We start from the raw sequence: 15,183 nt of genomic DNA on the forward strand, positions 1-15,183 counted from the left end.
GCTTAACAAACGCTAGTTAGTCTGTTAACATTCATATTTGCAAGCCTCCAAGTACAGACGTCATCTCTTTAAATCCTACCTGTTGCCTTTCACCGTCCACTTTTTTAACTGCTGTTGCATCCCTTGACATGCCATCTCCTTTTCCCTCTTTCTTTTTCTATTTTTAGTCGTCAACAGCTTTTTTTGCTGTATCCATCTTTTTCCATAGACGGCAACTCACTACTCGTAGGCCTATCTGCTGGCCTAGCGCTCACGGCGCCCCCACTCCCTCTTCTATGTCAAAATTCTATGATGGAATCTTATGAGGCAGGGCGCCTACTCTAGCCTGTTAGTCCTCTAAAATGTTATAGAACATTGAGAAAAAGTTGAAATGATTTAGAAACGGACAGCAGTAGCTACATATAGAAAATACCAAATATATCTATATATATATTCATCGCTTTGGCGCCCCCATGGAGCTGCGCCCCTTTGCGCCGCATATAGCGCATACCCACTTTTTGCGCCACTGCCCCTACATTTCTGTAAATAGACTTGACCTGCAATCGGTTCATTGGATAAACCAGAATCACATTCCCCATTCCCAGGAGGCTTTGCTCCATTCTAGCCTAGGCCTGCGTTAATTTAAGAACAAACAAACAAATTAAATTGTCATTTTTTTTTTATTTGTGACCATGAAAGTTCTGTAACGCCTGAATAAGACAAAAATGAATTAAGATAAAAAATAAAGGCTAGCCTGCACAAAAATCAGCATGGGAGAGATTAGTGTGCAGGGTAACCATGAATGACATATAGACAGTGAGCGAGTGGTAGCCTATAAATATTAGTTGGACTTTCTATAACTCTGAAGTGTAGATCGCGGAGATTTGCGCGGGAAATTCTCAATGCTTTTCTCATGCATGAAAAAGCTCTATGGCCGGCCCCCGATTGCCACTCCGCCCCTGCACACACACACAAACAATGTGATATGTAGCTTAACTAGGTATAACTTGAATGTGAGTCCTGAAAATGTAAATGATTGCTTTTGGCAAATCGTCTGTATTTCATTTTTCTCTCCCATTTGCAGCGCATGCTGTGCAGTCTGCCAAAACAGTTTATAATCATTTTTAAAATCTGTAAAATGCATTTTCAAACAATCAAGAAGACGCAGACGCTTATGTGGCCATCTGTAAGCACAGCTACCTAGGGAAATTAACTATACAAACAACGTCACAGCCTTCAGTTGTTGAAAATGTAAATAAACAAATCTGTCAGGCCAGAATCTGGTTCATCAATGATACTGGAATATTGACGCTGTGAAGGGACACATGATTTTTTTGTCAGCCACAATACCACACATCCTGAGTCTGTATTCAGTTCCCCTTCATAGATGATGTTTGCACACCTCTGACGTGACTGTGGTGGAGCCTGCTGCTTGGATGATTCACGCCATCTGCTTGCAGGTCACATCCCGACGCTTTCCTCTGGTTCTTGGTGCCTCATTGAGCATGAGATAATTGTGTGATGAGCAAAAGCAGCACAATAAGATCCTGAGCTCTAAAAACTCCCCCGAAAACTGCAATAAATAGAGGGAACGTGGGCTTATTGTGGCACTAGAGTGTATGGCACACATTGCTGGCACCGTGAAATCCAAAAAGGTGAGCACTGATTGGGTAATTTAACTTTTTTTTTTTTGCAGAAATCAAATCTAAGGTAGCTTTAATATGTAAAAGGGAAACATGTCTATGCAGATTAGGGATTGGAGTGTCCCCAGCTAATATGAGATCCATTCTCCATTCGATGGTTCAGTTTAGTGTGTGCACCTTCACTGAAACCTCAAGTAGTATTAGTCTGTTTTGTGTAGAGAATCATAGATATACATAGCTTGCCACTTTGATAAAAATCAAGTTAATATTGAAAGGAAAATTGTTTTATTACCATTCGCTCCTGACACTGCCCTTTCAAAGACTATGTATGCCTTTACACCGCATTCACTCTGTGAGCATGAACAGGAACATTTTGTTTATGCTATTTCTTTCTGATCTGTAGCTAATGTGATGAGATCTTTACCTTTTGACTCAAGTGAAAGTGTCACTCAGACATGTGGGAATGTACCTTATTTGCCATGGTATATTATGGGACCTAAAACCAAAAAAGCACTGTACACTGTACATCAAAGCACTGAACTGCTGTACAAGACTCCAGTGAGAGTTCCAATGATAATCACCACACATGCACCGTCCTCGGTGCAGTCAATGGGTCTATTCCCTGTCTGGTTATCTTTCTACCAGACTGTTAAAAGAAAAGTCCATGATTCTGACAATAGACTATTTGGACCCTAATATTTTAACGATCTTAATGCAAAGTCTGAAGCGCGATGCACAATGAATGTTTAGGGTGCGTCCGAATGACAGCGGTAAAAAGGGAGAGTCGGAGAGTCAGGACTGTATACAGTGTATATCATACAGTGTATCATACACACTGCCTTCACACACTGAACAGCTGGAAGACTTTCAGGAATTGTATTGGATAGCGAGTAGTGAGCACACTGTCACACACTGGTTTCAATCAACAGCTTGTGTACACAATTAACTGATAAAACGGTTATAACAGTTCTCTTCTTTGAGTGCCACTGTCTTTGTCATCATTTCAAAAACTTTTCCCTCATTACATCACCAGCTTTAAACTAAAAGCTTCATTTTCACATCTAAGACATCGTCATGGCAGCAGTCTTATCTACAGAAATGTCCATACATCTGAACGCGGTTTCCTTTTTCAGTCGGCATATTGTAATTGTGCACTGAGGTGCTCCATAATGGAAGAATGGGTCATATGCTCAGGAGAGAGGAGCTATTCAGACCACAGGCTTTTAGCTACAGTGACTAAAGGTCTCTACAGGCCCGTGCGGTAAAACACTGCGATAAAATAATAATTTAATCTTATCGGCTGACTGAAACATTTATGGGAAAAGCACTCTGGAACAGATCTTTTCATTGTTTTTGCAGATGCTTTTAATACACAAACACAATGCAAAAGGCTTCCCAATGGAATCAGAATGTTTCAGTACATTCCTCTGGATATTCCTCCAGCCCTTCCCCATGATCAAACACCGTCATTCTACATTTCCCCCCAGAAAACAGAGCTCAAACTGTTTACAGCTTGAACTTAGAAGCCGATTGTGAGTGAGAGAGAAATAGCTTTTACATACAGTACATACATACATTTGTTTGATCAAGGCTTTTAGATTTTGTGCGAGCAACTCTTGTTTCAGCATTATCCACGCTTCAGGCTGAGAGCTGAGATCACTAGCCAAGAGTAACCCCCCCACACACACACACACACACACACACACACACACTCACACATACTTGGTGGGGCTTGCAGTGATGGTTGACAGTTATTGATTAAACACGATGTGAGTGCCATTTTTAAAACCAACAAGACTGTGTGTGAAGCCGGGGAGCTGAAGCTGTGTGTGAAGTATGGCCATTGTTTGAGGGCCATGATTATGAGCCCAACAAACTTAACATCTCTGCCTCATAGACACAATGCACACTCCAGCTTCTTCAGCTGCTTTCTCTGCAGGGAAATCACTTCCAGCCTATGCAATAACACAGAAAACTATTGGGAGCTGTAGAATTTGGAAATATTTTCAGATTCTGTGGCATTCTGGTGTTTATGGACATCACCCCTTAAAACCAGCTCCAAGAGTACTGGATTGGAGATAATGTTTTATCACTTTTTATGATAAAGTGGATAGTATTTTATTCCATAGTATTTTTTTATAGTATTTCATGGATTAAGCGGTAATCCATGACATCCTGTTTCAATAAGGTATAAAAAATAAAGTGACACAGAGGTGAAATGCCTCAGTAATTCCTCAAGAGAATACACAATTTCAAGTAAAGTCCATTTTTAAAAAAAAAAACAAAAAACACCCTTTGTCCATTACCCGCGACAACACATGGCCTGCCCCTGAGCCTATTCCCAGCCAGAGACAGTGTTTCTGGTTCCCCTTACTGCTTCTTTTCCAGGAGTTGCACCTCAACCTCACTCAGCACTTTTTTCACCCATGCTCACACCCACACCCAGCGTCCTCATTCCAAACCCTTCCTGTGCACCCTGCTTTCTCTTGGGCATGGCAGAGGTCCATGCTTCTTTCTGAATTCTAAATGAATTTCAACTGCACACTAATTTCCCGTGTGGCCCCATAAAGATACGCATTTCCTCTGAGCTGGGTAGGGTGCAGTTCTTGCTCTTGCTAAAGCAGATTGACAAACAGTGAAAATAATGCCAGCAAAACTGTTGTGGGTCACAGAGGGAGCAGAATGCAAAACAAGCACAGGTTCTGTATCTTCTCATCCTCCTCAAGCTGCAGTGCACTTAAAATGCAGTCTACATTTAAATACAAAACACTTGATACAGTGAGTCTGCATATGGCTCATTTAGCTAACAGGATTTTTCCCACTTCTGAGCCCATACCAATGTTCAATTTGGATGCCTTATTCCATGTTTCTGAACCTCTGCACTTTTTACTTTTTTTTGGTGCATCACTGAATCCTGTCCTCCTCCTCTTTTGCCTTCTGGCCTTCTGTGCGACTGTGTAGCTTTCCTGGCTGTGTGGCGTGACATTGAAGGGTAACCTCCTCTAAGCCAGTGGGCTGAATTAAGGTTCTCATAAGACAAATGTCTATGACTGAGATTGCTTTTTGAAAATTCTGTTATATTAAGTACTTAATATAACAAATTATTAACAGAGGTTTGGTCCACAAGTTGTTGTAACCACGGAGGGGCTATTTTTGGATGATACTGGAAACAAGATTTTTTTTCTGCTGAAAGTAATTGTGGCGAATAATTACTTAATATTAATCTTAGACTGGCAAACTTCAGGAAAAAACTCAGGAATCAAGTTTATTCTGTTATAAGCAGAGAGGGTACAAAAAAATGGTCTATGGTCTATGTAGGCCTGGCACAAGGCCATGGCCTCTGTTGGATCACCCTCTCTCTCTCAGTTCTCCATAGTCTAAGTCCAAGTCTAAATCCAAATCTTATTCTAAATCTGACAAACATTGCAGTTTAGTTACTTTTAAATGCTTTAAAAAAAGAAGAAAATGGCGCCAAAACAAGCCCACATGATTGGTTCACCAGTTGGCCACCACACACCTACTCACACCCACTTCACACCTATCTATTCTTATCAGAATAGCATGAGGAGAGATATCTTATATGTCAGAAATATCACTTATAGAATGTTCCAAACATTCTCACAATCAAATCATTACAATCCTTGGACTGAGACTATCACAATGATACTGAACATGAATATATTTACATTTCATGACACATGGATACATTATATCAAGGTAACATCCTTTGTCCTGTGTGCCACATGGCAATTAAATTATTAATAATTTTAACCGTAAAATTATTGCTATCACTGCGTATCTCCGGGATACATGCAATTGACTGACACGGAATAGAGGCTTTTGGTCCACGAGGGCCAGATATTTTTGTGCAAAATTTCTCAATTCAGCAAGGTCGCCAAAAGTTCTCAAAACTATTGCGGTAACTTAAGCCCTCTTCTAGTTAAGCCCTTTGTTTCTATGTTTAGATTTCGCCAATAGAGTACCTGCTCTTAAATCAAACGATGGGAAGCATGCATTTGGTTTAACCAATGTAAAGACTTTATCACTGTAGAAAGTTAAACAGAGTTAAACATTTGGTTGCCAGATTTACACATTTGTCTTATGATCAAACAAAGCTCAGATGTTACTGCAGGGAACATGAAGTGGAATTAACATGAACATAGTTATTGAACATGCACATTTTTGAGTTCTAGACAACGCAGGCTATAGCCATTCATAGAACAGCTTCACATTTTTTCAAGCCATTTCACATGGCCGCAGCCGGAGTTCTGCTGTGTCAGTCACCCGCGCCGGACAAGCCCACCATGATCTTGTCCTTATATGTACTTGGTAAATTATTCATTTCAGCTGAACATCATTCACATTCATGGTGGCTGATTACCTTAAATGTTTTAGCCCTAAGGGCTGAGCAATTCCTGCCCTGCACAAATTAATAAAACTTAATTAATGGAGGGGTTAGCGGAGCAGGATGGGAGTGATGAATGATAGTTAAGACTCTGATCGAATTCCCCTACGTTAATTGGCTTTACAAAGTCATCCTGCAGAATCACAGTAGCTGTCATGTCCCTGGCACATCCCAGCTGAAGGACTTCATTACAGAAAGGCTGGTGCAGACCACCCGGCGCTAGAGTGAATCAGTGACCCTGTTTGGTGATGAGGACTTTTACCCTTTTCGGTTCATTATGTACCTTTACAATCTTGAAACATGGCATGTGAGTGGGTGTTTCTTCATTTAAAATCCCCCTGTAACATAGACGTGAAAGCTCACACCACCAAAAGATGGTCCTACTCTTATCTGGACTGCTTTCTTTGGCCCTGGACATTCAATGCCAATTGAAGTGAAAATAAAGATTTAGTTTTTTTTTTTTTTTTTGAAAATAAAGATTTATTTATCATTTCCTATCTCACCGCCTCATTCCACATTTTGAATGTACCCTCTCCATACATTCAAGCATACAGTACATGCAGTGTGTCCTACAAGCTCACACTACTTAGGCTAATGTTTGTATTTATCCAGTCCTTAAAGAACAATTTATTTACATGCTTTTAAGGACTTCTCTGTTGTACAAGTTGGTCCAAGATTTAGTGTCTATGACTGACCACAACATGAAATATTGCTTGTGGCAATCACTTAAATTATTGTAATTAAATGACTTGCCAAATACATTTTTAAATATTCCTTGTGGGCTTTGATCACATCACTGTTTCTAATGCTCAGCAACATTTAAGAGCGCTACCCAACAAACATGATTTATCCTTCCAGGGCGGTTCCAATAAATGTGTATATTTCATTCTGAAAGATGTGTCTACACTGCAGTTCTACTTCTTAAAATGCAACAAATGGTGAATATTGATGCGGATGACAAGCGTTTTTTTCTCTGCACATATATTAGGATTTCCCAAAAGTTTTTTTTAATTATTCACCAAAAACTGCTTATCCTCCTCTAGTAGAGGATGAAGTCTGGAATACTGGTGCTGTGCTGATGCTTAATGCTTAGCCTGAATAAGCAAATCAAAGCGCGGCTATGTTGCATCCATGATGAATTTACGTCATATTGGAAAACATACAGTCTTATCATACTCCAATCAGGCTCCCTGATGTGCCAAAAGGGTTTGTTGTTTTTTTTCCCTCCACTGGACTTGTCACACTCTCCCTCTCTTGTCTGATTCCTGGGCAGAGTGAGTAAATCAAATCATTTACCCATACCAAATCAGTCTTGCTGCAGTCCTCTCATCTGACATGTGCAACTATGGCATTCGCCCCCTCATGATGGCTGCGAAGTGACTGCCACTCCTTCAGTCCGGCGCAGCTCCCAGGCGTGGACATTTCTATCAGCGGATATGTTTGTTGACATGTTCATCTCTTCCCCGTCGCCACACACAGAAGAGACAAAAGAAAGAAAAAGAGAGAAAGAGATAGAGGGAGAGAGAGGGAGAGAGAGAGATAGAGAAAAAAATGCGAAACGTGTGATGATCATCATGGCTGTCATTTGGAAAGGCGCCCTTTGGTCACCCTATGGCCCACCAGCAGCAAAGCTTTTATGGATCTGTCAGAAGGAGGTTCAAAGCTTTTAGGGAGCTGTCTTATTGCTCCGATCATGAGCGCCTCTGTGTGCTCACATGCCAAGTGCATGTATTCTTGCGACACTGTACGTGCCATGCTCTGTCTTTCTGTTTCTTCGCCCCTGCACCATACTTCCCTGTCTGTGGGGTGGGGTGGGCTTGCTGTGCCTCATCTGTTTCTGATTCCTTCAGCTCAATATTTCTGTCAAGGCCCTTCGCCAGTCCATTGAGCAGAGTCATTTCCATCCAATTGAATTGTCCTGCCTGCAATGTCCCCCCCTTTTTAATATCAGCTATATTGTCCACATCTCTGCTTCCCATCTACCACATCATGCCAAGTTATTCATAAGTCCGTCTCTTTGTTCGATGGACAATTCACACAATGTGTTTTTTTTAATAGAAGTTTTACTTTAAAATGATGAGTTGAAAGATTGCAACGTTTAAATGATTTGCATCAATGGGTGCTGTGTAATGCTTGGTGAGATATCTAAATATCATGGCTCTACATTTATATATATTTAATGAAGCTCATTGACAGGTTTGGAGGCTGTAGCCTATGCTGAAATATTATACAGCTTGTTCCATGTCTTTATTGCATTATGTTGTGGAATGATAAACTAAATGGAAGTATGTACATTTCAATTTATATCTGGCAAGTTGGCTAGTGTTCTTTATGTGTGTTGATTCCTTCCACTTTTGGTTAGATGTCTGAGTTCATAAATAGTGCAATTTAGAATAGTCATATTCTTTGATGGTCTTTTGTGGAAAGCCCAGCTGTGTGTGTTTGTTAAAGCTGCATTTGGTAGTAGAAAAGCAAGTTGTGGAGTCTGAAAGAGCACTTCCATCCTGGGGAATGGTCTGACCTGCAATCCCAGAGGTTCACAGTTCACAGACAGGTTGACAACCACTTCAGGGACCAAGCATTGCCTCAGAGCGGTGTGGGCACAGGGCTGTGATTTTCCTCATCTCTAAGGTAATGCCCACAGTGGGGAAAGAATTTCAAACAAACAAATAAACTCACAGCGAACACACACACACACACACAAACATACTGTACACACACATACACATAAAGCACAATTGTTCATATAACCAGTCCTGTTAGATACTGAATTATTTTCAGTACAAACCTGATCATGCATCAATATACAATCTCCACTTACTTCATTTCTTGGTCTGTGGGAGAATAGTTTCTCCATGAGGAAACAGTGGTTGGTGACACAGAGGGATACATGTTTGGGACCGGATGGAGCGGCGTAGTCGCCAGCACCCGTGACACCAAGACATACAAGACAGACAACAAACAAATTAATAAATAAAAAAATAAATAAAATTAGTCCAATTTCCAACCGGCTGAAAATGTCCAAGGGCAATGATGACTCTGCGCACAACTGTGTCTCCACAACCGATGCAACGCCAACAAAGTTCTTTACAACTGACCAACCCGCTGAACTCACTGGCGGTCTGGAGATAACGTTAACGTTAGGCCTTGTTAGTCTGGAGATCACTGGAAGCATAAAGGGCCTGTCACATTACACGCGGCATGCGCTATGAAATGCATTATAGTCAATGGCTTGCTATATAAAACTGGTCTGCTGCTGCGCTCAGCAAAGCGCAGCGCAAGCTGCATTTTGCCGCTTTGCCGCCCTAGCACGTGTCGCGTTCAAAGTTCTATCAGGTTGAACTTTGACCACGACGTGCCGTGAGTCGTTGGTATTTTGCGCTGAGCCCAGCGGCAAGCCCAGCAAAAATCTTTGTGACGTTACCTCAACCAAGAGCAACCTAGCGGTGAGCGCAGCGCATACGTTGTGTACAATGTGATAGCCCCTTAAAGTAGAATTCCGGAGTGATTTTGACCTAAAGTTTGTTGAAACATGATACCAAGTGTGAACGTATGTCTCATAGCTCATTTCGGCTTGTCCCCTGCACTCAGAAATCTGGCGCTAGTTAGCCAATGCTACCAACAGTTTTTCGATGGGGGTGCCTCGGGCATCGGCCTAGCCATGCAAATAAATCACTGTTTTACACCATTTACGAGGCTCAAAGTAGCTCAAACCCACATTAAGGTATTTAGTATAAGTATATATACTCTTTTGATCCCGTGAGGGAAATTTGGTCTCTGCATTTATCCCAATCCGTGAATTAGTGAAACACACTCAGCACAAAGTGAACACACAGTGAGGTGAAGCACACACTAATCCCGGCGCAGTGAGCTGCCTGCAACAACAGCGGCGCTCGGAGAGCAGTGAGGGGTTAGGTGCCTTGCTCAAGGGCACTTCAGCCGTTGCCTACTGGTCGGGGTTCGAACCAGCAACCCTCCAGTTACAAGTCCGAATCGCTAACCAGTAGGCCACGGCTGCCCCATTTAAACATTGTTTCCATGAGGCTGTATCCTGAACGTTATGTCTATTACACCAAAACGAAAACAATCAGTAGCTGGAGCTGCTGCAGTATTAAGTGTATAAGTACACTAGTCTTTAGTGTATAACTTTAGATTTTGAGCAGAATAAAAGTGGGTGCAGGTCTATGGCAATGCAGTATCCAAATTCCAAGTCAAAAAATGCAAGAGCTTTGGTATATGATTTTTGAATATGATGTCCTGGTAATGATCAAATGTACAGACCCAACTGTGGAACTCATCAACGGCTGTGCCAGTGCCACCACCATACCCCATAACACTGCACACCACCACCATACCCCATAACACTGCACACCACCACGACATGCATTCAACAGATCATTTACTGTGTTGCATTTACAAAATAAATGTACTTGCTGAACCATGAAAATAATTATGCCTAAATAAAGTTGTATGAAATTGATTTTGTGACTTACCATTCCCATGGCTTTAATGCCACACTAAATGCATTCCAAAGATGAAAAGCATGTAGTCAGTGCACAATATCAACCATTTTGGCCTTTTTGTTACCCTCATCATCAGTATTATGCACTTGTTCCTATGTATTTTATGATCTATTATCCATTGAGCTACCTGTTTTTTTACAACTAGAACTGTCACAAAGCATTATAAAGTTTCTTTGTCCTCTTGATAATGGCAATAATGACATTGTTGTTATGAAGTTTTATAGCAGATGAGAATTCACAAAATACTCATGTGGGTCTCAAAAAAATAGAATATCGTGGAACTGTTCATTTTTCCCCCTAATTTATTTCAAAAAGTGAATCTTTCATAATATTCCAGGTTCATTAGATATAAAGTGAAACATTTCAAGCCATTTTTTGTTTTAATATGGATGATTATGGCTTACAACTCATGAAAACCAAAAATCAGTTTCTCAAAATATTGGTTAGCAGAGTGTTACCAGAGTTTTGTAGTCACACACACACATATATGTATATCCAGTATAATAATAGCATTCTGTGTTGTTGTATTATCATACAGTCAGGAAGAAAAAAACAGAGCTGTCAGTAGTCATAATAATCAGTATTAAGGCTGAAACAGAAAACCTTGAGAAACTATCCAACACTGCGGCATTCTTGAATGCTGTCGTCTGTTCTGTCATCTGTACAGTCTCAATTATGCCCAGAGGGAAATGCTAATGAAGGCCTCAGCAGTTCTGTCATAGCTTCATTCAGACGTTTACCTTGGCCTACTGGATGCGGAAAATGCATAACAACTGTTTACCCATAAATACATAATAAGTCTACTGTATAAATTGTATCCACCTAGTCGCATTGCCTGTTACGGAAACAATGTTGGGTTGCTCAAGCTCTTATTCAGTCTTGTACAAAGATATATATTCCGATTTAGGTTAAAATACATTATAGATAGATAGATACTTTATTGATCCCCAAGGGGAAATTCAAGCATTATATGATTATATGATGTGATTATGTTGTTGTATGTGGACTTACTTGGTTATTTGTGGACAATTCAGTGCTCAGTCAGAAAATTCAGTGCTCAGTCTTACTAATAATTAGGGTGTACTGTATGCATGGATCCTGCTTGACACCTGCCTCTGCAGTCGATCACATCCATCCATTGCTATGCTCATACAGAAAAGAAAGACCATTGAATGAAACCACACAGAATTCGAGCTGTAGTTAGCAATAGGGTTGTGAGCTGGTCAAGGTTCTAGACCACTCGGAATGGGAAAAAAATAAATTTGTAGAACAAAAACCAAAAAGTGACAATTGTGACCAAAGCCAGACACTGAAGAAATAATAATGACAGTAAAATGCTTAGGTTCTGTTGCAGTGTTACATGTAATGTGTTTTTAATTCTTGATTTTTCACAGGAGTGAGTCATAATCTTTTTGCTGACAATTACAACAGGAGAATAAAGACATCTACTTAGCAAATTGCCTCATTGCATCATCAGCTTGAAGCTGCAAGCATTAGACCTTATGACTAAGATGCTCAGTATGAATTTGCTTTTGTTTTTTCGCAAACATTTAAAGGTTGCCATCTATTGTACACAAATACAACTGGTTCTGGCGGTGTCTTTCAAAACCATCCCCTTGGGCAAAGCCAATAATGAATCATAAATGGGCTCTTAATACTTGGTTCTGTCTGGAGGTACCCACTGTCAGCCACAGTGGTCACCTGGTGGGTCAGTGTTTGTATTCCACAGAAAAGCGGCCAGTGATTGAGTGCTATGACAACCAAGCCCTGTTTCTGCCTGTCCAGCGGTGTGGCCCCTGAGTGCATTTGCCTGGGTTCTTTGAGTCACCTCAGGTGCCATTGAAATAGCCTGAGTGCTGAAAAGGCCTGTCTGTTTAAAAGCACACTTTGAGCAATTTTCCCACTCTTTGAGCCTCACAGCCTGAAAAGCAGAGACAGTTTTAATCCCCACTCACTGATAGTGTCTGGATTTGTCATTTTCCACTCTCCTTTCCCCCCCATGTCCTGCCATCTTACATGATTGCTTTTGTCTGGCTTCTACAGACTTTCTATACAATACTATTCAAGTGGAATTTCCAGGACCAATTTCTGATCAGAAATTTGAAATACTGTCCACACCAGTTCTCATTCGCATATAAAGTCAATGGCAGTGTCCTACTCTGATAACTACTGTACCTGATTAAACATCACAAAACTACCAGCAAATCATAATCAATCAAACTGAATTCAAATAATCAGAGAGGAGTCATAATAAAAATGGAATGGAAAATGGTTATGGTTATTAATTTGGTTATGATGAATGCAATCATGTCTGTGTTGATGTTGTTCTGCTCTGTATGGTGCTGCTTAATTTGAATATCATCACATGTGTACCACATGTTCACATGTAGTTAGAACTGTTCATCTGAAAGAAAATGATTAATTACCAAGCAACTAAACTCACCCCTCTGCACTGTTTTTCCACCTGCTGTCTGTGATGGCTATCCATTGCAAAATGGAATAAACAAAACCAAACGGAAATTACTGATTTATTCATTTAATTTAGGTCAGAACAGATATTTCACATAATGCTCTCAGCTGTCTGTCAAGCAGTACAAAACAGAAACACAACAGCGTTGTGTTTGCCGCACTGTCCTCATCGCTCCCTTGCTTACACCCCATAAGTCACATAATCCACACCCCGTTGCTTAAGAGAGAGAGGAACAAAGCAAAGACAGAAAAGTAAGGCCACACAATAGATTGCACACTAGAAAATACACTAATAGAACAATGTACTCTCTCTGCAAATGTAGCTCTGTTCTCTCCATGAAGCTTTTTGTCTGAATATATTTCCAGTTCTTTTTCTGTAATTTACACATAATAACAGCTAGAGCGCTCCACTGGCAAAGACAGTCCTCCTCCGACACGACACATTTTGACACGGCACACCTCCATCTGTTCTCGGCACATGTCTTTGTTACCTCTCTCACACACAGATAAATTCTTTATACTTCAGATGTTCCATAAAACAAATGGATTCAAAAAAACTTTAAAAATATAGCAAAGGAGAATCATAATCTATAGTTAAAGACATGATACACATCGAGGGTGGGACTAGGTGGCATCCATGCACCCTTGAAACAATTAAGGTGTGATACATGTTTTAATTGAATAGTTGATTTTTTTCATCTTTTTTTCCATCTGTGACATAACAATAGAATGTGATGTTTTAAAAAGAGTTCACATACTGTACCTACATCATGTCCATGTATAGAGACTGTACAACTACCATGAGACCCATTCTTTTGATGGCGAAGGCAGTAGATAGATTTAGATTGTTTCTCAAAGAAGGGAGGGAATTTTGGCGAGCGAGCGAGCGAGAGAGGAGTGCTGTGAATGCTGATGTGAGATGCAGAGGGCATTTTACTGAGGAGTCTTTCTACAAGGTTACAATTAACACAACAGCAGTGTCTCTCAGCCTGACACTGGGCACTCTGTGTCTTTTACTCACGCTTTTTTTTTTTTTTTTTTTTTGATGGGTTCTTGCTTCCCGGTTGAGTCGAACATGAAAAAAAGTCAACTGCTGTTCTCTCTCCATCGGTTACCTTGAAGTGATCTCTGGAACAGCGGGGAGTCTGGCGGAGATTGTTGTTTCTCACAAGATGCTCCACCCCCTCCCTTGGTTGGGGGGAGTCTGCAGGGAAAAAAAAAAGAGCTCTTAGCTGAAAACTCCCAGGCAGTTGTAAGACTGAAGTCCATGGCACCCTGCATGGCAGTCCTTTTTGATATGCCCCGTTTATTTGCTTGTTTGTGCAAATTGTTCACTCCTAGCGTCGACGTTGTTGAGGAGTGGTCGTTGAGGTTGTTGAGGCTGATGCGGCGGGAGAGTGCAGGGAAGTGAGGTCGGCGTCAAAGTTCTCAGCAGTGCGTGTGTGAGGAGAGAGGAGGAGGGGAGGAGGAGGGGGGAGAGGTGTCTCTGGAGGTTTACAGGGCCTGACAGAGGATGACACCTGTCAGGAGGGCCACGGGAGTGACCAGGTGGCGGGGGTCGGCAGACGACTGCCTGGCGCTCTCGTCAGCTGCCTGATGGGAGCCCAAGGAGTCCACTGAGCCCTGCATGCTGGGGTCCAGCAAGTTCTGCGGGGGGAGATAGCACAGTGGCCATTTTACTGAGGGAAAGCCAAGCAACACTCACAATCACACAGGCAACCTCCTCAGAAATATCCAGAATTCAGAAATGAGCCCACAGATGGTTCATGGTTATTTAAATGTGAAGACCATAGGGGATAGAATATGATGCAGACTTTACAGTTATTTCTTCACTCTCCTATAGCAGAGGATTCTCTAACACTGACATACAGTACAGTCAGAGACTTTCTAATGAGGAGACACAGCACTCAAAAAATCCTCCATAGAAATGCATGGGGCTAGTTTGTAACGCCAATATGGTCGTTGTCTACACATATCCCACCCCTTCAAAAACGTCGCATGTGAATACATTGAGCCAATCATATGGTGTGATGTGAATACATTGAGCCATTCATATGGTGTGTTGTGAAGACATCGTGCCAATCATGTGTTGTGAACTCGCAGCTGGGGCAAGATTGGTGTCGTGAAGCCTTGCTCACGCGCATTTCTGCCGAAGAGGATGCCC

At 41.3% G+C, this 15,183-nt stretch overlaps 1 protein-coding gene across 1 annotated transcript in view; it reads right to left on the bottom strand.

Moving 5' to 3' along the window:
- Window positions 1-13,070: 13,070 nt before the first annotated feature.
- gfra2b (GDNF family receptor alpha 2b) overlaps window positions 13,071-15,183 on the bottom strand; it is a 41,021-nt gene continuing 38,908 nt past the window's right edge. The window contains exon 9 of the mRNA XM_048259617.1: window positions 13,071-14,666. Within this exon, the coding sequence (XP_048115574.1) occupies window positions 14,514-14,666 (153 nt within the window). The 3' untranslated portion in view covers window positions 13,071-14,513. The remainder of the gene's footprint in view (window positions 14,667-15,183) is intronic.

Source organism: Alosa alosa, chromosome 12 (assembly GCF_017589495.1).
Source record: "Alosa alosa isolate M-15738 ecotype Scorff River chromosome 12, AALO_Geno_1.1, whole genome shotgun sequence".
NCBI lineage: Eukaryota > Metazoa > Chordata > Actinopteri > Clupeiformes > Clupeidae > Alosa > Alosa alosa.